Below are 27558 nucleotides of genomic sequence, written 5' to 3'. Positions count from 1 at the left end.
CTGTAAGTTAAGGGAACTTGGAGCACGTAATCAGATCAAAGACTCTGGCCTTGTATAGATTACACCTCAACAGCAACAACAAGATGAAGCAGCAGCAGCAGAAATGGAGAACATTTATAAATTTTCAAAGATTTCATCTTATTTGGATCTATGATCAGTACCATGGATGAAGAAGTAAGACAAAAGCAGACTGTACTTGGCAACTCCACTGTGGAAGCACATTAAAGTGTTACAGAGCACAGCTGTCACCTTGAGGAGGACTAAGTTGGCCTTGCCCAAGCTGTGGTGTTTCACTCAGTCCATATGCATGTGGAAGCTGGAGAAGGAGGAAGGAGAACTGACCCTTTGATGCATTGGACTATGATGTTGACAAAAATATTGGAAGTACCAGGGACTGCCATAAGAACAAACAAATGTGTCCTGGAAGACAGAATGCTATTAGAAATGAGGATGGTAAAACTGTGTTGCATGTACTTTGGACTTGTTATGGACCAGTTCCTGGAAAAATCATGGAATGTTTGGTAAAGTTGAGGGTTGACAGAAAAGAGGAAGACCATCAAGGAGCTGGATGGACACAAAAACTTCAACAATGGAAAAAATAAAACGGAACAGTTGAGAGGACCTGGCAGTTGACTGTCTTTTTTTCCTCTTTCAAATCATTTTATTAGGAGCTAATCCAGAAACTATATTGTTCCCTAGTTCGATCTTATCAAGCAATTTTGTACAATCGCTACCACAGTCTGTTTCAAACATTTTCCTTCTTGCGCTCCTTGATATCCACTCCCCTTTGTACACCCCCCCCCCCTGCAGTGCCCGTGCAGGACCCCTTATGCTAGTTACTGTCTCTAGTCACCCATCCTGGGCCTCACGTACCGCGAAACATGGAACGATACCGAACAGAGTCAAGAAGGCTACCAGCCACAGCAAAATGCAACAGATTAACCCCAATATGAAAACAAAAAACCCCAAAATATTCTAAATTAGATCAAGTACAAAGTGTTTCAATGGGACATCAAATGTCAAGGTTTTAACCATTCATGTCAATTTTATCCTCTCAATCTATATTCATCTCTACAATACTCTAATAACCAGATTATTTTCATCCTTCAATTGTGGTTACACAGATATTACTGAAGGTTTATTCCCTGGGTAGATTTTGCAAATGTATTTTGGGCTTCCACTGTCTTCCCTAGCCCTCTGTACAGCAGATTCTCACAATTTAGTCTCATACTATTCTCTCTTTCGGGTTTGGATTATGTAATTTTACAATTCTTAGACCAAAGATATTGGTGAGTTCTTCCCTGTGAGCAGGCTTTTTGTGTTTGTTTTACAAACTGAATGTAACCTAACAACGATAACCTTTGTGGGTCAGAATATCTCAATTTGCTGGCCCAATGACTAATTTATGTTTTATCAATGTAAGTTTTATTGACCTAGATCTGCTTGAAATGCTACTTGCTTTCATAATGCTTTGGAGATTGAGGTAACATTCTACTTAAAAAAAAATCTGGATTTTAAAGTTCATTAAAGTAAAGATAGCCTCGTGGTAGTGGTGGGTAAAAGGGAGACAATGTCAAGGAGTCCATGTAGAAAAAGAATGTTTGGAAACTGATTGTTGTAGTATTTATACGAACGAGTACAGTATTACTTGACATGATTGCGCTATGGAATGATACAATATATGTATTAAATCCAAATTAATAATGAAAATTATAGGAAAAATTGATTTCATTCCCATAACTAAGGGACTACCAGAAAGTTTCAACAATCTCAGTTTAGTTATCCTTGAATCATAAGTCTTCCTCATTTAGCATAGCCTTTTGACTAGTAATAAAACTTCAAAGTCTTGGGCCCATTTTAATTCATAATTGTGCCTACTAAAAACAAAACAGTATTTTTGACAACTTGTAGCTTAAATAAATGTGTCTAGCAAGCAAAGAAGACAAAATTTGAAATTTTACAATTTGAAGTATAGAAAATACTTACTAAATTCTTTTCTGTTTTAGAAAATGGAAGTGCCCAAGTTGGCGATTTGTTACCCTGCAAGATTTGTGGAAGAACATTCTTTCCAGCTGCACTAGTGAGTAAACAAATTCTGTACTTTTTTGCTGTTGGATTTGAATTAATCAATGAATGCTTAATATTTCAGGGCCACATGTATGGGAAGACCTATTTGAAATTTGAAGAGCTCCTGGGTTTTATTAATCTTTGTTCCAGAATATTAGTTTCCTGCACTGTCTTTATTCCAGATTTTTTTCCTCTTTAGCATGTGATTGATATTTAAAATTCCTCTATTAAAATATTTAAAGTACTTCAGGAAAAATCGAAGAGAGAGTAAATAGACCAAGATTTCTGAAATATTGATCATTGTTGAAGCAGAGCAATGAATGAATGGAATTTCCTTTTCTGTTCACTCTACTCTTATATACAGAAAAAAATAACACAAATTTTAACATTTGAAAGTGGAGTTAGAACATATTATGCATTGTTTAGCTGAATACTTAAATAAGTGCAATAGAGGCACTTTTAATTCAGCTTAATTTTTAAAAGAAAGCTAAACATCCAACTTATTAACAATTTGATTTTATATAACGACTATTTTTTGACTGTGCATCTGATGATCAGCTATCTGCCACAATCCATTTTGTATCTTGTTACTACTTCCCCTTTGTTTCTTTAAAGCAAAGTAAGGAACTTTTATAACCCCTGAGCATCCTTATCACTTTAGATTCTGTTCAAATCATGACAGCTTTTAAAATTTATTTTAGTTTTTATAAGTCATATTATTGGGGGCTCTTCCAACTCTTGTAACAATCCACACATCAATTGTCTCAATCTGTACATTGCCATCATATTTTCAAAACATTTTCTTTTTAAAAAAATTTTTAAAAATCATTTTATTAGGGGCTCATACAATTCTTATAACAATCCATATATACATCCATTGTGTCAAGCACATTTGTACATTGGTTTCCATCATTATTCTCAAAACATTTGTTTTCTACTTGAGCCCTTGTTAGCAGCTCCTCATTTTTCCCCTTCCTTCCCTGATCCCCCCTCCCTAATGAACCCTTGATAATTTATAAATTATTATTTTGTCATATCTTACACTGTCCGACATCTCCCTTTACCCACTTTTCTGTTGCCAATCCCCCAGTGAGGAGGTTATATGTAGATCCTTGTAATCAGCTCCTCCTTTCTACCCCACCTTCCCTCCACCCTACAGGTATCACCACTCTTACCACTGGTCCTGAAGGGATCATCTGTCCTGGATTTCCTGTGTTTCCAGTTCCTATCTGTACCAATATACATCCTCTGGTCTAGCCAGATTTGTAAGGTAGAATTGGGATCATGATAGTTGGGGGAGGAAGCATTTAAGAACTAGAGGAAGGGTGTATGTTTCATTGTTGCTACACTTCACCCTGACTGGCTTGTGTCCTCCCCGCAACCCTTCTGTAAGGGAGTGTCCAGTTGCATACAGATGGGTTTTGGGTCTCCACTCTGCATTGACCCTCATTTACAATGATGTGGTTTTTTCTTCTCTGATGCCTGATAACTGATCCCATCGACACCTCATGGTCACACAGGCTGGTGTGCTTCTTCCATGTGGGCTTTGTTTCTTTTGAGCTAGATGACCACTTGTTTATCTTCAATCTGAGCACCATCAGCTTTCTTTACCACATCTGCTTATGCACATATCTGTCTTCAGTGATCATATCGGGAAGGTGGGCACCCAGTGATAAGATTTTTTGTTCCCTGATGTCTGATACCTGGTCCCTTCTACACCTCGTGGTCACACAGGCTGGTGTGCTTCTTCCATGTGGGCTTTGATGCTTCTGAGTTAGATGGCTGCTTGTTTACCGGTAAGCGTTTAAGACCCTGGATACTGTATCTTTTGATAACCAGGCACCATCAGCTTTCTTCTCCACATTTGCTTATGCCACATTTGTCTTCAGCAATTGTGTCGGGAAGGTGTGCATCATGGAATGCCAATGTAATAGAACAAAGTATTCTTGTATTAAGTACTTGAGTTGAGGTCCAGTGCCATTTTCTGCCTTAATACTAAACCTATACATATATGCACGTAGCTCTATATCCCCACCATATATTTACATATGACATGCCTGTATTTAGACCTCTATAAATACCCTTTGCCTCCTAGTTCTTTCCTCTATTTCCTTTTACTTTCCTCTGGTCCCACAAAACATTTTCTTTGTACTTGAACCAACCTTAATAAAAGCCGGTCTTTTCCCCTTCCCTGTCCCCCCACCCTCGTGAACCCTTGATAAAGTCTAAATTATTTTTATTTTCATATCTTACACTGTCCGCTGTCTCTCTTCAGCCTCTCTTCTTTTATTCATACCCCTCGGGGGGTGAGGGATTGAAGGGATCAGGGGTTGAGGGATTGGGCCTCAATCATTGTGATGTTTCCCCTTCTTCCCCCACTTCCCTACTGACCCCTCATGGATCATTGCTCCCATTACTGTTTCTGAGGGGTTTATCTCTCCTGGATTCCGTGTATTGAGAGCTCTTATCTGTACCAGTGTACAGGCTCTGGTCTAGCCAGATTAGTAAGGTAGAACTGGGGTCATGATAGTTGGTGGGGGTGTGGGGTGTGTGGATGGACCATTAAAGAACTAGAGGACTGTTGTGTTTTTGTTGGTGCTATACCGCACCTGTGCTTGCTTGTCCCTAGGTCCTACCTGTGACCCTTCTATGAGGGGATGTTCAGATGTCTACAGATGGACTTTGGGTCTCCATTTCAACCACACTCGTTTACATTGAAATGGTTGATTGTTTTAGATCTTCTGATGCCTGATACCTGATCTGTTCTGCACCTCATGATCATACAGGCTGGTGTGCTTCCATATAGGCTTTGCTGCTTCCCTGCTAGATGGCTGCTTGTTTAACTTCAAGCCTTTAAGACCCCAGAGGCTCTATTTTGTAATAGCCAGGCACCTTCAGTTTTCTTCACCACATTAGCTTATGTAGCCTTTTTGTCTTGAGCGGTCATGTCAGGAAGGTGAGCATCACAGCATGCGAGGTTATTAGAACAGGTTATTGCTTTGAGGGAGGACTTGAGTAGAGGCAAAATATCATCTGTTACATTAATAATTAACATAAAATATATGTACATACTTATATCCATATTGTTATAAATATATTTACATATGTACATGCCCATGTTTATACCTCTGCAAAATGTCTTTTGCCTACTAGTTCTTTGCTCTATTTCCTTTTACTTTGCTCATCCCGCTATTATGTTTGACCTTCATTCAGCACTCAGTTATTCCTCTCAGCTGCACTACACTTGATCAGACCCCACTAGGCATTTTATACCCACCTCGCCATCGATTTTAGATCCCTTGTTGTTTCCTTGTCCCTGGGTTTTTTGGCTCCTCCCTCTCCTTCCCCATCTCTTCCTCTCCCATGTGCCCCCAGGACTGCCAGTCCAGTTGTTTTCTCCTCGGGATTGTTTATCCTGCCTATCTTATGTAGATAGACATGAAAAAAAAGACAAGTGAAAAAAACAAAGCAAAAACCTGTAAATAATTCTTGGTTTGTCTGCTGACTCTTAGGAATATTTTCCAATTGCGTCTGATGAGATGCCAAACCTTGGCCCTCAAGGCAGAAGTCTTTCTTCAAGATTGCTTGGGGACTTCGTTGTTTTGCTCCCCTTGCTGCTCTGTTGAACTCCTTCATGTTTCACCCAGTGCGTGGGCGTCAGGCCGGGCACAATTCCTGCCCGTGTCTCCAGTGCTGGCCTCATAGCACTGTGGGTTAGCAAGGGGAAGTTGTGTCTCATGGGGAGGCTGGCCCTAAGGTCCTCTGTGCATTGGCTGCTCTGAGGGGGAATGCCATCCTTGAGGCTTGGTGGGCCAGGATACAGATGACATTTTTTGTCATCATTTAAAAAATTTCTATGTATAGTTTTGTGATATTTTTTCTTTCAATTAATCATTTTTAAAAACACTTTCAAGTTTTCAGCTAGCTTTTCACTGGAAAAGAAACCATGTTGTCCATATTCATTTAATATTTAATTTAATTACAGGATGTATTCCTGGCAACAACCACTTTTTCAATCAGGCTTGGAACAAATAGCACTGACTCATGACACAAACAACTCAATTTATAGGAATATATAAACATGAGTCTATTAGAAATAGCCTATTAGCCCACCTCTTTTTCTTTTAATTGTTAAGGGAATTTTTTCCTACTATCTCTAAATACAGCTTTGTTTGGTAAAATGAAAACTGTAAACAAGTGTACACAATATATGATTACTAATTTTATATTTATGGCTGTACGAGGTTCTGTGACACCAATAGTTAACCATCTCAGAATTTTGTTTCTTTTTCCTCACAAGATAAAGTTCAACAGTGCCACCTTCTTTAGTGTTTATTATAATTTCAAAATAAACAGTATATTTTTTACCCAGTTAGTATACTGATTTCATCAGTTATAATATTTGCAGAATGTTTTCCAGAAAGTCAAGTTGAGATCAGTTTAGAGGGCTTCCATTGTAATGGCTTTAAATAAATGAATAGATGGCTGAATTAATGACAGCTATACATAAACACTATATGGAAGTAGATAGTGTAAGGGCCTATACCAGATTAATAGCATACACTGGCTAGCTTTAGAAAAATCCTAGATTAAGAAAATGAGGAAAAGATAAGAAAGGATAATTGTGGGGGAAGAGCACAAATCTGACCATTTTGCTTAACAATTTGTAATGTTAACCTTATTTATTATGTACATTTAATTTATTAACCATTAACTTAGACATGACTATTCTTCATAATTTTAGCACTTTTGGAATTTCTTTCTCTAAAATCTATATCCTTGTTATTAGTGATGAAGGTTTTAATTTTTTAATCAAATAGCCTTGAAGTGATTATATTATTTTCTTTGTTTATTGAAGTGAGAAAACTAAAATAATAGTTAATAACTCAATACAACTTTATGAGTAGTGTTCCTTATGAGAGCCATACCGTAACATGTGCTGTATGTCATTCTAGGCTCAGAAGGAGCTCGTCAGAGAGAGAACAGTGGGCTTCAGAAGCGCAGCAGCAGTGTAGGCTGCAGAGGAAGTGTGCCTCTGTACTTGAACTGTGGCAAATACAATTAAAGCCTCAGAGAGAATAGTGAGAGTGGAAAGGAACTTCAGTGCCCAGTCATTATTTTGTGGGAATAATTTATTTTTAGTTATAGTGATATTTGATTAAAGCTTTTTTTTCCCTTTTAAAGTCATAGAGTAAAAAAAGAGAGAGAAGTTGTACAGATCAGTTAAGTAGTAAGACTTTTATGTGTATAGTTGCTGTTTTTACCTAATAATTCCCTTGTTTGTTTTTTTTAAACAATTTATTAGGAGCTCATACAACTCTTATCACAGTCCACACATATACAGACATCAATTGTATAAAGCATATAAGTACATTCTTTGTCCTAATCATTTTTTTCTCCTCTTTTCTTTTTTTTACATTTTGTTAGGGGCTCATACAACTCTTACAACAATCCATACATATACATACATCAATTGTATAAAGCACATCCATACATTCCCTGCCCCAATCATTCCCCTTGTTTTTAGTAGTCTTTCAGAACATATTTTCTGGATAAGTTGTATTTTATTTATTTTTTGTTGAGTAGAATATTGCTGTCTTGTAGTATGTATTTTTTAATTGGTATCTAAGGTTTTTGCACTGGTTTCAGATGACAATATAAATGAAAAGTTTATAGTATTCCTTTCACTAGATGCGAAAATTATACATTTCATTTTATCTGAACAGAAAAAGCATGGACCCATTTGCCAGAAGACTGCATCTAAAAAAAGGAAGACTTTTGACTCAAGCAGACAAAGAGCTGAAGGAACGGATATTCCAACAGTAAAACCTCTTAAGCCTAGGGTAATTACATACCTTTTAAAACAATGTGAACCTTGTTTGCCTTGTATTTAGTGTTGTACTAAGTCTGAAGAGTAAACCAAATTGTTCCATGTCATATTTTGAGTTTAGAACTTGTTGGAAGCATGTTTATTTTAAATTCTTAAAAATGGAAGCTAAACTTTTGTCACAAATTCTAAAAATGATAGATTTTTATAGCATTAGAGAATCAGTGGCTTATTTCTAAGCAGGAAATAATTAAATCAGAATGTCTTCATATATTCCTTGTGAATTACTAATCATGTCAGATATAAGAAATATATTTTATTACTGCCTCTTAGCATCTGTTCCTGCTTTTGATCACTCTTTTTTCATAAATTACCAGAATTTCAGTAGTTATTTATTAATTAGTTAAATTAATTGCCTAAATTAATCACCAGAATTTCAGTAGTTACCAGAATTAATTACCAGAATTTCAGTAGTTATATATTTTATCCCTTTCTTTGATCATCAGCCATGTATATACACACATTTATATATAGATGTGTAGTCATATGCATATATATGACACATACAGATTTAGTTGAAGCAGACGATTGGTTATATTTATTAGTATGAAGGATATTTCTAAGCTTTTTCTAATGCACTAATATATACCTTTTAAAGCTCAAGTTATATACTATGGTTATGATAAACCCTAATTTCTAAATATTCTGTAGGATTAGATATAATTCATTTTCTCTTAAGAAGATTTATCAGTTTATTAGAAAGTTAATTTATGGTTGAATTAAAACATTATGTTTGGGGATAAAGTTTACATAGCAAATTTGTTCTCATTTAAGAGTTTCTGTACATTTTATTCAGTGACATGGGTTACACTTCTCACAATGGGACAATTCCCTTTAATTCCATTCTGATAGTTCTTTTTCCATTGATTTTGCTACCTTGTCCCCCTTAACCTTCTCATCATTGGTCTAGGACAAATGTTGACCTTTATGTATCATTTCTGTGATTGTTTGGAGCAGCACAGTACTCACTAGTGATATTATTTGTGAGAGTTATTGTAGTTATTAGCTGCTAGTTGGTCATTGGTATTGATTTGATTTGCAAGCTGAAAGGGTAGTCCAGGGAAATAGTCTCGCCATTTCTTGTAGTCTCTACTGGTCTAATAAGTTTACTCTTTTTTAGTAACTTGAATTATGTTCTACATTGTGCTCGCATTCAATGTGGCATCTTCTATTATGATCCTGGCTGGACAGTCGCTAGTGGGTTTGGAGTGGTAGCTGGGCACCATCTAGGTCTGGTGTCAGAGAGGTGAGACCCTTGTTCCTAAAGTGCCTTAGTCTTGTAGATTATTTTCTTCTTTGATTCCCTGGTTTTCTGCTTTCTCTTTTGAGGCAGCTGTATAAAGACCAGTAATTGTATATGAGATGACCACTCCCCAAACTTTTTAGACAGAAGACACTGTTTGACAAACTGGATATAGAACATCTTCCTGAGCTGTAAGAGCTGCACCCAAGACTATACTCCTGAGCACTTAAACTCAGTAACCTGATTCCATAACCTGTTGGTTTTTGATTATGTCTAAGAAGTACGTATTAACTGTTCGCCTTGTGCTGTATTTTACATATGAATGTATACGCAGCACAAACATGCATATAAACTTCCCTACAGAACACTTGTACGTGTACCTGTATACACTCATATGTGCCTGTTTATACATATGTAAGCTCAGATATCTCTTCATGTAACCTCTCATGTATTTTTTAGTTGTTATTATGTTGTTGCAAAATTGTGAATGTTGTAGCTTTTACCAGATTCATCCTTTATTCTTGTACTTAGTACACAACTTAGTATTTGTAAGTTAACCTTGATCAGGTTGGTACTGGCTTGCCCTGGCTCAGTGTTGCCTTACACATCAACCCAACTAACAACTGCCGACTGTTTAGAAAGTAAGGTCCTCTTTCTTTCCGTTCCATCACTGGTGAACATCCAGGAATGTTGCTATCTGAGTGTGTACCTGGTCCTGTCTTTTTATCATAGGTAGGTTATACAGTATTTGTCCTTTTTGTGATTGACATGTTTTACTTAGTATAATGCCCTCCAGATTCATTATCTTTGTTGTAATTTATTTCATAATCATTCTTTATGGTGGCATGATATGAGTATAAATGACTTAAAGTGTATATCTGCTTTGATACCTAAAATATTAAAAATACATGACGCATGTTTATGACTTATGAAAATCTTGACTGACAGTGCATTTGCAACTTTATAGACTATTATTTTCTTTATAAAACAAGGTTCATTGGATGGCCTTTTAAATTAAAATTTTTCTCCTTAGGAGGAAATGAATAAGTGAAATTAATGTATACAGTGTTAAATTTAGTTATATATCGATACAAACTCAAAGTAAAGTCCGTATTTATTTTAAATTTTTTAAATATTTCTATTCAGTGTGCTTTACAGTAGGACTTCAAAAAGTTGGTGGGGAAATTCTATTATCTTTTAATTTCATTGTCCCATGAACTTTTTTGAATTGCCTTTGTACATATAGTATGATTCTTTTAAATAAAGAAAAACCGAAAGCTACACTGTTATTCATGGACATCTTAGCATGATAGATATTAAATTTTCTTGATTGCTTATCATTACTTTTTTAGAAGTTTTATCAGGTGCTCAATTATCCATGTGTAGCTATTCTCAGCTTATTTTGTTTCTTGGATCAAAGTAGTGACCCTCCTAGCACCATTTTTTTATATCACCTGTGATGTAGTTCTAAGAATAAACCAACTGGAAATACTTCAACATAGTTTTAGAGACTTCAGTGAAAATTAAGCAAGCTTTTGAAATAAATTCTGTTTTCAGTAGTAATATTTCATTCCAGTAATACGGGAAGAACTTTTCTTAATGTCATTTTATGGGGGCTCTTACAGCTCTCTTACAACAATCCATATATCACTTATATCAAACACATCAGTACTTATGTTTCCATCATTTTCAAAACATTTTATTTCCCTTTTCTTTCCTCATTTTTCTTGACCTCCCCACCCTCCCACCTTCAAGGACCCACAATAAATGATAAATTATTACTATTTTCATATCTTCAACCATCCACTGTCTCCCTTTGCCTATGTTTCTGTTGAGGAAGAATATTTCATTGTGGAAGAATTAATATTATTGACAGATTATTTGATAACAGAAAATTAAATGTTCATCTTTGGTTTTCAGTCCGAAGATTTATGGGTAGTAGGATATTAAAGGTACATAAACCAGTATCTACAATTGTCCTTAGTAACCAGCTGGCTATATGACTGGATCAACTCTACCTAGCTTAGGTACATATACTAACCAAAGCCCGGGAGGCAGGACAGCGTAGTGGGTAAGAAAGCTGAATCATCAAGTCTTCTACCTGCATTTAAGCCTGACTTCTGCTGCTACTTACTTTGCTTTGTTGGGCAAGTTACTTTATCTATTTGTGCTTCTGTTTATCTGTAAGATAGAATTAGTGACAATATCTATTGTGAGATTATCATGGTTGTTATATAAGATTATTCATATAAACCACTAAAGCAGCATGTGGTGGCACCTGAGAATCTCAAAAAATGTTATTTATCCTCTTTTTTAGAAAGATGAATTGTATACATAATCTCCAAAAATATTACAGTAAAAAATATTTCCTTTACATTAAGTGTCTTGGTATCCTGTTACCCAGTGCACTCCACAAAGTATGTTAACATCAGTACTTCTGGAGAATTTGGTAGATATGAAGAATCTCAGGTCCCACCCACACAGACTAAGTTTGAATCAGCATTTTAGCAAGATATTGTTTGTTGGTGGTTCCTACACATATTAAAGTTTGAGAAGCATCGTCTTAGGGTCTTTGAACATTGCTCACAATCTCCTTATTTGTTTCAGTGAAATCTTATAAAATTATAAACAGAATGAGGGGAAAGCCAGTATGAACTTTTAGATGATAATGACATGCCTCATCTATTCACAGTTATGTAAGGTCTGCCCAAAGCAATTGAGATCTGGGTGTGGGTTTGGGGGGGGGGGAGCTATGCAAGAGAACTATGAAAAGTTGATGGGTTTAAGGTGACAAGTTCACAGAATGCTAAAACGAAACTCTTTAAACTTTTATGCCTGTAAGTATAAAAGTTATATGAGGATTAATTAAAGTCTTAATCTTGGGACTCCAGTTCATACATGCCCAGGTATATGCCAAACAGTATGTGTTTAAACATGTCTTTGCAAGAAGTTGATGGATGTCGATCAGTTCTCTCAGGAATTTACTTGTCCGAGTCTCGTTAGGGTAGCTTGGGGGGGAAAGGTCCACTCGAAACAATGGCTTCTCTGAGGATCTGAAGAGCTAGTTGAATTTAAGACCGAGAGTTGAGCTCCGAAGGTTTTGTCAGTTGTTTCCTGGCATTCCGAAGTGGTGATCTTGATAATACTTTCTTAAAGAACACAAGATGATCATAGGGCTTTTAGGAGGAAATTTTAAGGAAATTGAAAACTGCGTTGGTGAGAAAAAGGCTAGGAAAGTTGGACCAAGGAATTTTTTCCCCCATGATGATTAGTTATCTGCTCATTCTTTGAGGGTTGCCCTAAGAGAGTTCACTGGGAAACCGTACTTTATGCTCCTTGCAGTCCTAATCTAGTCCCTGCAGACTTCTTTTTATTCACAAACCCAAAGACTATTTATAGGGAACACCATTTGTGTTCCATGGAGATGCCAAAACTAACTTGTTCGATCCAGTATAAATCAAAGAGCACAGGCTTCTTCAGGGAAAGGTTAGCGTTGGAAACATTGCCTTCAGAAATGTTCATCCCTAGAAAGAGGATCTGCTGAGAGAACCATTAGCTTCGATTTTGATGATTTTGTTAGTAAGGGTTTCTATAAGTTTGTAGCAATACTTTCTGACTTTTTACTGCAGCCAGCCCAGGAACTGGATCGAGCCAGCAACTAAGACATACTAAACTGAACAATGAACAAAAGCCAGGTGGGAGGAGTTAGGAAATGAAACCACATTTTTTTTTATAGATAGCTTATGTACTTAGAGCAGAAGACTAAGGGGTAATAATAACAATAGTAATAATAAAAGCATATAGCATGGTCTATGTCTCCCAATATATTTGGTCTTTCATTTTAGTAAAATATTAAATCTTTTCTCGGAAATACTACTTAAGTACTTTGTATCAACCTCTGAATCAATTTTTATTGTATATTTTCCTCTGAATTAGAACTATAATGATATTTTCCCTCTCTAAGTTAGACCTACAACAACTACAGGGACAGTGGAAAGGCTCTCCAGACTAGGAAGTTGTATAGCTGACGCTTTTATTTGCAAAGACGTTCTGTGCCACGTACTATTACCAAAAACCTTCCTACCTTGGATTCTGTTCTCAATAAGTTTTCAAGCCCTCTTTCCAGTTAAAACCCCCCTTTTAAAAAAAGTTGGTTGCTATAATTTTTGTCAATGATTAGAATGTTTTAGTTTGCTTTTGTTACTAATGTACTTGTCAATCAGCTCAATGAAATGACTTTAGTAAAATAACTCATTATAAAAGTGAAAATAGACCCAGTGTACAATAACATCACATGACATAAAGTACCTAATGATAAACCTTTTAAGGAATACATGAAACTTCTACAAAGAGTGCTCCGGTAAATAAGCTACCGAAGAAAGCCAATAAACACTTCTTCAGATGGAAATATATAACATTTTCTTAGCTACGTAGAGTCAGCATCATTAATAATTTAATTTCTCCAAAAGAAACCCAATTGTGTTTAGCAGTAAAATTTTCTTTGAACTATATAGGTTGATTCTGAAGATCATAAGATTAAACAAGAATAACCACAGATAGTCTGAAAAATAGCATAATAAAGTAAGGCTGCATTAAAATCAAGGATTGTAGCCTTCCATATGGATTACAGTTCATTGTAAAGACCAAAATCCTCACTGCTGGGCCAATACATAACATCATGATAAATGGGGGAAAATTGAAGTCAAGAATTTTTCTTGCTTGGATTCACAACCAGTGCTTTTGGAATCAGACAAGTTGCATTTGGTAAATCTGCTGCCCCAGGTCTCTTAGAGTATTGAAGGACAAGGCTATTAACATTGAGGACTAAGGTACATGTGTTTGGCTTAAGCCATTGTATTTCAGTTGCCTCATAGGCATGTGAAAGTTGGACATTCCATAAGGAAGGCTGAAGGAGAATCGATGCATCTGAATTGTGCTTGGGAAGAATACTGAAAGACGCATAGTCTGCTAAAAGACAAGTCATTCTGTTTTGGAAGAAGTACAGGAAGAGTGCTCCTTAGAGGCAAGGATGGCAAGTGTTAATTTTAAATACTTTGGACATGTTGTCCGGAGAGATCAGTCCCTGGAGAAGGACATCATGTTTGGTAGAGTTGAAGGGCAGCAAAAAGGCAGAAGGCTCAGTGAAAGGCATTGGCACTGTGGCCGCAACAACGGGCTTGGACGTAAGTACAGCTGTGAAGATGGCGCAGGACCGTCACTACGGGCCAGAACTGACTTGATGGCACCTAATAACAGCATCCCTATGATATTAAAATGTGCTTTAAAGTCTAGATATTTAAAAGATTGGTTCTAATGCAAGAATAACCTGAATGCTGAAAAGAAGAAAATTTTCTGATTTACACTCAGATATAAAAAGGCCTCTAGTATATGATAAAGGTACTGTACCAAATCTGTGGGATAAAAAATTAGTGGGACAACTGCATGATCATATTAAAGAACAAAAAGTAAAACTGTATTCATATGTCATACCATACACCTAATTAAAATTACATGATAAAAGATTCAAAATTTAAAAGTGGAAACATAGAAGGTCTAGGAGGAAACATGGGAAAAGCCCACCAATTTGGTGTAACGTAGTTGTTAGGAGCCCTGAAGTCGTCTGTGCCGCACGGTAACCCCACGTACAACAGAATGAAGTACTGCTGCTTCTGTACTTCATGATTGTTACGTTTGCACCTGTTGCTGACGCTGCTGTTTCAGTCCACAGAGGGCCCTCTTTTCCTCTGATCCTCAAGGAGTATCTACATAGACACGTGAAATTACTGCTAAGTGTGATAATGGCAATTTTAGTATAATTTACAAAAGTCTTGGCAGGTTAAAAATACAGTGTGTCTGCTGGGGAAGATTTTTGTTGTTTCCTTACAAATGGAGCCTTGTTGGTAAATACCATTGAGTTTGTTCTGAATTACAGCGACTCTGTGTACAACAGAACCGTGCCCTGTCCTGCACGACCTCTGCAAGTGCTGCTGTGCTCGACCAGCGTTGCAGCTAGTGTTGTCAGTCCATCTCATTGACGACCTAACGCTTTTTCATTGACCTTCCACTTTACTAAGCAAGGAGCGGATCTCTCTTTGTGAGACTAAGTTTCTCAACCTTTCTTTTAAGGAGCACTCTGGCTGTTCTTGTTTGATTTCTTGACTGCTGCTTCCATGAGCATTGATTGTGGATTTAAGCAAAATGAAAGTCTTAGCAACTGCAGTCTTCTCTGTTTGTCAGGAGTTGTCTATTGGTCCTGTTTTGAGGATGTTGGTTTTATTATGTTGGCTTATAATCCATGCCAAAGGTTGCAGTGTTTGATTTTCATCAAGTACAAGTCCTCACGTTCAGCAAACAAGGTTGTTTGATCTTTGTATCAAAGCTCACTAATAAGCCTCCCTGAATCCTGGTGCTGCCTTCTTCTTCATATGGGCAGCTTCTTGGAGTATTTACGCCAGTGCAGATTGAATACGTACGGGGGGAGAATGCACACACCCTTCCTGATTTTACCGTGCAGTATTTCCTAGTTCCTTTGCAACAACTGCCTCTTGGTCTGTGTGCAATCTGCATCTGCACAATGAAGTGTTCTGAAATTCCCATTTCTTTCATTGATATCCATAGGGTGTTAGGATCCACATAGTCAATAGTTGTTTGTATAGTCAATAAACTATAAGTAACATCTTTTATTCTTTGCTTTTAGCTAAAATTCAACCAACAAAAAGATTCATCCTACGTCAGCAAAGATATCCCTTGTGCCAGGTCCTATTTTGAATCTGTATTGAATTTCTGGCCGCTCCTTGTTGATCTATTATAGCAAGTTTTCTCGAATTATCTTCAGCAAATTTTACTTGTTTGTGCTATTAATGATGTTCAGTAATTCCCATATTCTGTTGGATCCCCTTTCTTTGGAATAGTACTAATATGGATCTCTTCCAGCTAGTTGGCAAGGTAACTGCCTCCCAAATTTCTTTGCACAGATGAGTCAATGCTTCTAGCCCTTCATCAGCTGATTGAAACATTTTCAATTAGTATTCTTTCAATTCTTGTAGCTGTTTTCACTGATATTTTAATTATATCTTGGACATCTTCCTTCAATACCATTTCTTCTGAATTGTATCCTTTGAAAATGATTGAATGTTAACCCTTTTGGGGGAACAATGACTGTTCCTTTCATTGTCTTTTGATGTTTCTTATATTACTAAATAGTTAATCCATAGGATCCTCTAATATTACAACTCAAGCCTTATACATTGGGTTCTAATCCCAAGTTTTTGCAATTCAAAAAATAATACTTTGCCTTCTCAGCTGCCTGGATGCATAGTGACACATGTGGTTCCTGAGACTAAATCCTTATGAGTCCAGAAAGCTGCATTTTTTCCCTGTGGAGTAGCTCAGAGGTGTGACCCAATGGCCTCTCCGTTGGCAACCTAAAGCTCATCCCAAAGCCCCACCAGAGTTCCTTCACAAAGTTTTCCATAGTTTGTTTCCATTCATCTAGTTTTCTTGTCCCTTTACATTCTTGTTTCAAAATAATTTGCATATTGTTTAGTCTCACATAGGTGATTTTACTAAAGTAGCACAATATTTACATGTGATACTCATTATTTTGTGAGCCAATTTGTTAGTTAGGTAAAAGGTGACCTTGAGCTGGTTTTGAAAGTGTCTCAGGAAAGTAGTCTTGTGGAGCCATTCAGTCTTCAGTCTCAACAAGGTCAGTGGGTCTGGGTTTTTTTGTTGTGGGTGGTTAGGTTGTTGTTCTTTTCTTAGGAATTTGACATTCTTTCCCACCATTTTTCTCGCATTCTATCAGGGTTAATCTACTGTAGTATATACCTTTTAAAATAGTTGGAAGTATTCTGTCTTGTTAATTTAAATCATGTTCACTTTTTTATTCGTTGAAAAGCAGTGATCAGATTGCTTTATTGTATCTACGATACAATTTCCTTACTTCCTGTTATTTCACTCAGCAACTAGTGAATTTCAAACTACTTTCCACTGGTGTTGTGTTGAATGTTTAGTGTGGACATGTCTTTACATAGGACAAATTCAAAATATAACTTTCTTCAGTGTACATTATTTCTTCCTATGTTTTCCACGATTAAGTGGGAAAAATGATAGAATAATCCTATTCCATTACTTACCCATATTCAGTAAAGCGAATAGTACCAAGTAGTGATGGAAACATTCAGTTGAGAAAAAAAATATGGCATATAATCTACTCACTGGCTTAAAGATTAACTTATAAGAAACATTAGTACATTTTGGAGGCAGTGTCTATTCATAAAAATATATTCATAATTCATATGTTATATTTTGTGTGGTTTTATTACACTTATACATATTGGCATAAGGTGTGAAATGAACTGTGCAAAGGGATGAGCTTTGAAATTTAGTGTTCATATGTGTCCGTATTCAGTCAACGAAACCAGCCTAGTGTTATCAAGTGGATTCTGCTCACATGACTTTGTTGGACAGAGGAGAACTATTGCAGGGTCTCCATGACTATAAGTCTAGACGGGAGCAGACGGTTGCATCTTCCCCCCTGGAGCAGCTCCTGGCTCACTTGGCAGCCTTCTGCTGAACTTGTGCTGCCATGTCTCCTTCTTCATGATCTGTTTGAGGGAAATAAAGTGGTGAAGAGAAGGAGGCTTCCTATTAGCTTCATTAAATGTACATATTAAAATATGTTCCTGTGGAAAGCCTGGAGATAACGATAGAATACTTATCTGTGAATAGAAAACAATAGAGAAAAAGCTTCCATATAACTTTGACTAGGCTCAGATGCTAACTCAAAGTGCCGTGATTTGAACCGACCAGCTTTTCCATGGTAGAAAGATGAGGCAGCTTACTTTGTAAAACTTCAGCCTTGGGACGCCTATGGCCCAGTTCTCAGTCCTAGCTGGCTATTAGGAATTGGAGTCTGCTCCACAGCAGCTGGCTTATATAGTCAACAAAAGAAGCGATATGGGGAAAATCTTGAACAATTTCACTCGAGGAATAATTAATAATAACAGTGTATTACAGGCTTTATATTTATGCCAATTTAAAAATTAGCTGGGGTTTTGCAAGTTTCTTATAGAAGTTCTAAATACAGGAAGGGGGATCACTTAAGGACTCCTGATAAATGAATAATTAAAATAATTTGCCTTAGCAGAAGTTTTATTTCAACTTACTAAAAAAGCTTTTGATATTTTATCTATCTTTAGCCAGAACCACCAAAGAAGCCATCTAACTGGAGAAGAAAACATGAAGAATTTATTGCCACCATAAGGGCAGCTAAAGGACTGGATCAAGCACTTAAAGAGGGTGGCAAACTTCCACCTCCTCCTCCACCTTCCTATGATCCTGGTATATAAGACGCTGGTTGACAGCAATGTCCATGTTGAGAAAAAAATGCTGATAGAATGATGAGATAAAAGTTATTTTATAGTAATGGAGCTTGATGAAGCATATTTAAAAATGTTTTGATATAAAACAGTTTATCATGGTGGGAGATACTGCTCCCAGGGCACACCAAAAGCAGACCTTTACATTTTGCCCTGGATTATGGATTCTTTACCAAGCAAGGCGGGGTTAGTAATTTTTTTCCCTGAAAATGGGAGAATAGGCTAAATAAATTGAGGACCTTATGCTATGCAATAAAGACAGTAATCCCAACCTCTAGGTTTACAAAGCCACCTTAGCATAGAAAATAGAAATACAAATTGTATTTTTTCAAAATGGCTTTATTTAAACTATTTAGCATTAGAGTATAATTTTTAAAATTATTTTAGTGACTATTAAATTTTACTATTCCCAGAAATGTTTTAATCATGTTCACTGTAGAATGAAATGTCAATTTAGAAGGAATAATTTTCTTAGCCCTTTGGTAACTTCTCATCTGGGAAGGAAAAATATATGCTCTAATTTGTTTCTAAAGTGTTAAATTCAGTGTGTAAAAATGACCATAGATGCAAAACACACCTTAAATTCAGGGGTTAGTCTGCTTCTTTCATTGGGTAGAGAAATGTGACTTGGTCCCACTGTTACCAAAAGAAAAGCAAGATTTTGGCAACCTCTAAGGAGACATCGAGATCCACCAAACACGGAAAGTAGCACATTTGAGACTTTGACATTGGTTATCAGATGGAATAACTTGGTAGTTAAATGTTAACCACCTTAAAATGTGTGAGGATTCTAGATTAGAGCTTATTTTCCAGTAAAGAGAAGGTTCTTTAGTAAGGCTTCCATTTGATCACTTTGAGAGTTTTATTCTAGAGCAGAGGTTTGCCATAAGTACTTTCGTCTCCGCAGACCATCACATCTCTCTCTGAGACAAGTGCGCAACTCTGCCATTGCTGCGTGTGATCAACTATGGACGGAATATACGTAATTGGAGTAGCTGTAGCGCCTTAAAGCTTTGATTGCAAAACAGCTAGATTGGTTTCTTTGTAGTTTGTTTTCTTATTAGTGTTGTAGAGTGTGAATAACTACAGTAATTCTAATTCTATCAGTATTTCTGGAGAGTCTCTTCTGATTTGACCTTAATTTCCTGCCTAAAGCTAAGTCCCACGTGTGCTTTGAAAGGGCTTGCATATCTTCCTCACTATTGCTGCTGTTCTCGTGTCTGCACCCTGCCGTAGAGTACCCAGTGTTCAGATGCCTTAGTCTAATAAAACGCTCTTGGGAATGGGATCTAGTCCTACTCCCTAGTACGCTAGGGAAATATCTGAGCTTTGAATAAATGTAAACTGTAAAAGATCTCCGTCTCTCAAAAAGCTGCTAAATATTTATTTGTGTCTATTCTTGCTCTCTGGTGTTTCTAGTAACTTATTTGGTTCAGATTTTTAAACCGGCACAAAATTTGAATTAGGTAATTTGAGGTTTTACTTTTTAAAATATATTTAAATTTTTTTTTGAAAAAGGTATACTTTGCAAATAATGCCTTTTAGTATCTTTATCATAGAATCATCTGGTTTATTTAGTTTGAATTAGTAGTGTTGATATATGAAAGGTTCTTCTGACATCTGCTTGGACTTCCTAAGTGAAGGAAACTGCAAAGTCGATTAAACAATCTCTACAGTTTTTCTGTAGAGAAAATACAAGATTTTAATAGATGTGCTTTTCTTTTAAAATATATTCTTAACATGACATGTTTGTTTAGTTTTAATCATACATTTCTCCTCTAATTAGCTTCAAAAAGCTCCTGGAAAATTCATTTATCTTTTAATTCTGTTTTTCCAAAAACTTTCCCAAGCTGCTTTATACGTGATGAAGAATATGGTGCTAAAAAGGAAATTTGAATTTTTTCGTTCTCTGGGAGCACGATGACTTGGAACAAGTGATGGCAACTAGTGATTAGTTTGGTTTTGTTTATTCACCCTCGCGCTGACGGTTTGTCTTTTACCTGTCCTTTTATTTTCCTCTTAGTCTTTACTAGCACACTTTTGTCCTTAAAAATCTTCTTGCAAAGCGCTTATAAGTAAAAAGGAGGTTTTACCTATGAGATTATATTGCTTATGGTCTTTATCTTGAATTACTGTCAATACAAATTTGTAATTGTTGGTCTTATTTAAATAGGATGTTATTAATCTGTTTCTGTGTTTTAGATTATATACAGTGCCCATATTGTCAGAGGAGATTCAATGAAAACGCAGCCGATAGACATATCAGCTTCTGTAAAGAACAGGCAGCACGTATTAGCAATAAAGGGAAATATGCTGCTGACACCAAGGGGAGACCAACCCCTCGGGCCCAGGTGAAATGCTCAACTTCAAACATTGGTACATGCGATTGAGGAAAGGGCTCTTTGAAATTAGAATGACCATTTGAGAATAAGATGATCCAAAGTAAGTAATTTGAAATAGTTTTGAGTTAACAGTGACTAGAACATACACTGCTTTAAGGAGAAGAGTAAAAGAAACATACACTCAACATCGGTGCCTCAGCTTCAGAGGAAATTAGCAGATGGATTAGAAGATGTCCAAGAAATGGCCCCAGTAATCCATATTTGGAAATTGATGGAATTTTTTTAAGTTCCAATGTTTCATATGAGTAATATTAAGGGGTGGAAGTGCCTGAGTCAAATGCAAAAGCCATTTTTTAATATTTGGTAAATTGCATTTCATGTTTATAAGCCATTATTTTCTTACTGCACATCTGTGCAGTAGTTAGCTGTATGATCCTCATTAGTGAATTAAATGAAATGATGTATGTCAAAGTACTTAGTAAACCATATCCTACTTAAGGTTTTGTTACATTAATCTCTATGACACTCTCTTTCCATAAGCACATTATTACACAAAAATATCGATAATGTCAAGATTTTAGACAAAATTTCAGCTTTCACAATTTTTCCCTTTATAGGAGCAACTTCCTCAAGTACTATACATGTAGCATGCAGTAAAGTATAATTTACTTTTGTTATTTCTGAATGAAAGGTTAGATGCAAGACCTCCGTACCATTATGGGGAACCCTGATGGCTTAGTGGGTTACTTCTTGGGCTACTAACCATAAAGTTAGTCCTTTAAAGCCCCCAGTGGCTCCCAGGGAGCAAGCTGAGGCTTCCTGGGCCTGTACAGACTCTGCAGCCTCGTAAACCCACAGGCAGCTCTACTCTGCCGGCAGGGTTGCTGTGAGTCAGAATAGACGCAGGAGCATGGGTGTGTACAATTGGAGCCTCTATGAAAGAATATGATTATTGACCTTAAAGTAATGTTGGAAATAGAGCTTATCATCATCTTTGTACAGAAAGGGCTGGGAAGAAAACTCAGTTTTTAAATTTCTAAAACATAACAATAATGCAATCCTTCTTTTAAGTAGAGTGCAAATACTATTTTTTAATGAATAAAAACTCAATAGTGAGAAATAGAGTAGAATCTACATATTCCAACAACTTTGTGACAACTGATTGGTAAATGTAAAAACCAAGGTAATGAATAGTTCTCGAGATAATAGAGATGGTTCTTTCTGATCCCAAGTCCCTTAATAATAAGAGTATGTACCTGCAGCTGTGTCCTTTCCTCCCTACTCCTCTTCCCTCCACTTCCACTTCCTCCTCCATCTCGCTTCTCCCACCCTCTCTCCTACTCCCCCGCTGCCCCAACCTCCTCCCCCATCCCAGCTGCTTCCTCGAACTTTCAACCCTGTGTTCATGATTATTAATTACCATTTGCTGTTCATTGCCCTTAAAAAACAACTCTTCCTGAAGATATTTATGTGAATTAAATTCTTCCAGAGAGAGTTTATGCTCATTTATTCCAGGCATCTGAAAGCATTTTAACTTAAATATGAGCATTATTTAACCAGCCTGATGATGCACATTTATGCAGCAAATTCATGCAGTGCCACCTCATCGTTTCTGTTTCCTGGTTCTGTTCTGAGAATCAATTTCCATTCCTTGCATATGAAAACTGAGGATTATTAGTGTTTAATAGAAAGGTCAGCCCAAGTAGTCTAATTTGCCATTTTATTAGGAATGGATGTCTTTCATGGTTTTTATGCTTTTCCAATGAACTCTAAAAAGTCTTAGTAAATATTTTTTTCTAAGGAAATTTTTTGAATTCATGATCCTGTATGCCTAGATACTAAATAGTAGGTCGTTAACAAATGCTTATTTAATAAATGAAAACCATTGAATACAACTATATGAAAATGAAGTGATTTTGTTCTTTTGATCATTAAATTAATGCAAAATCGCTGATGTTCAGATTCATCCGGAAAGCCTTTATGATAAAAGTAGACTTTCAGATGGATACTGTCGAATAGATAGACTATAGCCCACTATGGGAAGAGTCATATTAACCAAGCCAGGGAAACAGAGAAGCAGGCAAGTAAGTTCTAAACGAGGCTTTCAAAGTAGGATATGTATTCACTAATGGAACTCACCTGACCATTTCTTGTGAAAGTAGTCAGAAAAAGTATAGAATATAGAAAACGTTAGCCTTGCTTCTGGACATTTCAGAATACTTGAAAAGGTATTTTGTGTAAAACAATGGGATACCTAGTATAGGACTTAATTATTGGAGAGGTGAAAGTTTCCTTTATGTTATGTCTACGGATGCCTTTTACTTAGAGAAAGGGGAACAAAATGTCTTTGGAAAATTGTGTTCTTCTTTCTAACCTCTGTAGTAGCTCAGTGGTCAGTAACAATTTCAAATATGCATGAGAGCCTTTAGCCCTCACTCTTTACTTCTATCGGGGCCCTTCCTGTCCTTCCCTGCTGGAAGACTTGACCTCTCAGTGTAAAATACACCACGCGAACCTGTCTTGTTTATGCCAATAGTTTGGCTCAGTTTTGGTAGATGGGACATGTATGGGTCACCTGCGCTGTTGTTTCCAATTTTATTGGCTGTTGTGTTTAGTCAGTATGCCTCTGATATTTTGATGAATTGCTTGTTCTTATTGTCCATATCATTGAGAGTTAAATTTTTTTCCTTAATTTTTTTCTATGGTATTTTAGTGGGAGAGGCTGGTACTAACCAACTATTACTTCAATCCAATAAAAAATTCCCTAGGGTTTTCAAGATAAAGTATCTTTAAAGATGTTTCAAGAATCAGCATCTCTCAAAGCCTCCTACTCATTATCAATTGGATAGGGGATTACTGAAGGCCTTTTATTTGCCAGGTGCTTTGGAGAGAGCCAGTTCTGACATAAAAAACGTCAACTGTGCATGAGACGGCCAATGTAGACTTGACCAGAGTGTTATATGTCATCTTAGGAATTTTTATCAGGCCAGTGGCTGGATGATTTATATGAAGTAGAAAGCCACAGTAGGAACATGCAAAAGTCTTGCCCTTTAAAGCTACATCACCAAATAAGCGTGATTAGTTCCTGGTAAATATTTCTTTTATGTTTAAAATCTTAACATTGAGGAGACTTTCTCTTTTAGACATAGGCATTAAGGAACTTAGTAGATACTGCTTTTTTTATTTCAAAAAATGAAATACCTGTATTGGTATTGTTTGGCAAACCAAACAACATACTGTTTGGTAAACCACAGAACATAGTTTAGTAAATCCTTCTCTAAGGTGATATAATTTCTGATTTTTAGGGAATTTACTGTCAATTGAAAAATATCTAGTTTAAAGGAATTGGCCTTTTAGAAATAATAGTTTTTAATCTATAATGAAAACATCATGTTGATAAAATGTTTTGTTTTTTTATTTTAGTATAAGCCACCTGCACTTAAAAAATCAAATTCCCCTGGAGCCACGGCATCAGGATCTTCACGATTACCGCAACCCAGTAGCACTAACAAAACTGTTGTAGGTAATGAGATTCATAGAATAACTTGATTTTTTTAAATATAGGGTGTGTAAAGAGGGAAATGAAGGTAGTAGCCTTTTGGGGTTCACTTAATAAATATATTATAATATATTTAAAATGATGGAAGAGTTATGGAGAGTGAATTTTTGGATCAAAGCGAAGTAATTTTCAATAGCTCCTACTTTAGATATTTAATTTTTGTTTAGCTTAAATGTCTATTGATTATGTTTTTGATGTACCGTATATACTTGAGTATAAGCCGACCCGAATATCAGCTGAGGCATCTAATTTTACCACAAAAACTATATTTAAAATGTGCTGAACGACTTGGCTTCTACATGACTGTATATGGTATCTTGTTCACAGCCATCACAGTTTTTTGTTTTTGTTTATTTTATTCTATGACCACTGTATTTTGTGTTCTATTTCTCCTTGTCCTTCCCTCAACTTCCTCAATTCCTCACAACCACACAGTAGACAACTGCAGTGGTCATGTATATTCAGAAAAATTGTCTGTATTTGTAAGTATATTTAGAAAAGGAAGCAGAAAATTGAGATAAAGCATGTCATATAGCATTCCCTGGGAATCTTTTATTTTTAAAAGTTTCCTAGGTTTAGCTTATTTTCATTAGTTGCCGCATGGATTGTTAATAAGGTATTGGTTTCCTTTTCAGATGCTCTGTTTTGTATGATTTTCACCTGCTAGAGGATTTTTTAAAACAAATCCCTTTTTTTGTTATAAGGTGTGGCTCCTGGTAAAATGTCTTCAGTTAGCAGCTCTTTGGGAAATAAACTTCAGACTTTATCTCCCTCCCACAAAGGAATTTCTGCCCCTCATGTAGGGTAAGTCTGTATTTAGTTTAATTTGTTATTGATTTATTTTTAGATGATGATACGGTTTCATTTTGCAAAGGTCGTTGGCATTTTCATTAAATTATGTTTCACATTGAATTTATTAACCTTTTAACATATTGTTGGTTAAATGCACACTCACTGAAGTTGTAATGATTAAATTAGTATAATATTGGAACATATGCTGATGCATTTAGCAAGAGACTTAAAAATTTTCATACTTTTGATGTTATTGATAGCTTTGATAGTTTTACCTGTGGTATTATAATCTAATGAAAATATTTGAAGTAGTATAAAAGAAAATTATTAGAGTCAAAACTGCCTGTATTTTTTCCTAGAAATTTTATAAAAACATGTAGGAGGAAAAAGACAAATTAAACATAGCCAAAATTTAACTGTGGAATTTAGAGTGATATTTTTTATACTTTTTGTTTTCTGAAGTGTTGTATAAGTGCTTTGTGATAACGTAGCAAAATTGAATTTTTACCACTTTTATGAAGTGAGAAAATTGTTGGGAACACTAGAGATTCTAATAGAAGGGCACCTATTCCAGTGGAGGCTTATTTCCTCTTTCATTTTGGTAAGTCAGAAAATTAGGACTAGATCCATGACCATTAGTAAAAGCTTATGCCCAGATCTTCTCAGGTCATTGAAGTTGATGAAGGAAATGTAAACAAACAAAAGTGTCACTTCTGATTCATAGTGACCCTCTATAGGGTTTCTTAGGCTCACCATTTTCCTAGGGACAAGTGGTCTCGTCTTTGTACCACCATCCTTGCCCTTAGCAGTCACCACTCACTGGCAGCATCACCAACATAGCAAGCATTTTCAAGTACACGATATCTATGCATCATAGTCAACTTGGATCTTATTAGGAACTGTCAAGGGCATCAAGCAGGAGGAGCTAACTTTTTGCTTCCCAATTTGAACTACAACAGAACGTGCAGGAATTTGAAGAAGCTTAATGTAGTTTATCTTTGTGAAAAAGAAAAGACAATCAGTTAACAAGATCTAGTGAGTGAAATGGTTTTTTGCTTGTTTTTCTGATCACTGTTTCCAAAAGTAACTGATCGCCTCTCATTAAGAAACAAAAGAGCTATCTGTACTAGGGGTGCTTGGAAAGTAAGTCAGTCTCATATTTCAGTGGTATAACACTGATTTCCCCCCCTCCTCTATTGAATTCTCTTATCCAGTGTTTAACTGAAGTATAAACAGAATAGTGTGTTTTCATTTAAAAAATGATTTTACTATATCACAGAAAAAATTGTCTTTGGTTTCAAGTCACAGAGTTTATTTGTAGCTTTATTGACAGTAGCTGTGCAGGAAAGGGAGGGTCACTTAGTTATCTCTCCTACCGCACGGATGGTTTCCTTAGTTGGCCGGATTTTCAGATAGGACCTATAAACCTGTCTGAGATTGTGAAGGGGGCATTAACCTTGGTGTGAGGACAAGGGGCCTCTGCACCCAACTGGATCCCGAGTGACATGATGTTGACACATCTCTTCTGTGCCTTACACGGACAATGTTCTGTGACTTCTTAGACCTTGACAACTGTCTACAAAAACCTGTCCAACCTTCATGTTTCTAAGGGACAATATGTTCTACTCACAAGCAAACATTTTTTTTTATGATTTGTTCCTTATGCCACGAAGATTTAAACTCCTGTTATTCCATATCAGATGGACTTGAAAAGTTTCAAGCGTATCTATTAAAATTCTATTTGTCCATTTTATGTTTGATCCTTTTGCCTGAAGGGAATGTTTCCAATGATCAGCGTAGTGGTGTGGACTTCAGGCCAATATAATACTGTACGAAACTGGAACATTACTATACTTTTAGTGTCATTATTTACTGCTTTTCTAGAATTAGAAATGTAATGATTTGCTTAATGTCTGTTTCCCTTGCTAGATTGTAAGCCGCACAATACAGAGGTTACATCTGCCTTGTTCACAGATGTAACTGCAAGATCTAGCATACTGCGGGCACACTGACAGTTGATTCAGGATTGAATGACGGTGGAATTAAACATGTGGTTAACCTTAGAGAGATTAAGGACCTCTTAAAATTAGTCTTTTCACTTGCATGGAATCATTACCGTATATACTTGTGTATAAGCCTAGTTTTTCAGCACAATTTTAATGCAGTTTTGGTGGTAAAATTCGGTGCCTCCGCTGAAATTCGGGGTGCTTATACTCGAGTATATACGGTAAAGTTCAATGTATAAATTTTTTTTCTGATTGATTTAATCATTTATACTAATGATG

The 27558-nt window shown here is 36.2% G+C and overlaps 1 protein-coding gene across 1 annotated transcript in view; it reads left to right on the top strand.

Annotated features, from left to right (window-relative positions):
* The window catches only part of ZC2HC1A (zinc finger C2HC-type containing 1A), a 56850-nt gene that overhangs the window by 11544 nt on the left and 17748 nt on the right, over positions 1–27558 (top strand). The window contains exons 2-7 of the mRNA XM_075549542.1: positions 2007–2080; positions 7794–7910; positions 18401–18542; positions 20783–20931; positions 24346–24445; positions 25186–25285. Of these exons, the coding sequence (XP_075405657.1) occupies positions 2007–2080; positions 7794–7910; positions 18401–18542; positions 20783–20931; positions 24346–24445; positions 25186–25285 (682 nt within the window). The remainder of the gene's footprint in view (positions 1–2006; positions 2081–7793; positions 7911–18400; positions 18543–20782; positions 20932–24345; positions 24446–25185; positions 25286–27558) is intronic.

The sequence above is a fragment of the Tenrec ecaudatus genome, chromosome 5 (genome assembly GCF_050624435.1).
Source record: "Tenrec ecaudatus isolate mTenEca1 chromosome 5, mTenEca1.hap1, whole genome shotgun sequence".
Lineage (NCBI taxonomy): Eukaryota > Metazoa > Chordata > Mammalia > Afrosoricida > Tenrecidae > Tenrec > Tenrec ecaudatus.
The sequence above is the reverse complement of the archived record's forward strand: the minus strand, read 5'-3'. Positions and strand labels throughout refer to the sequence as shown.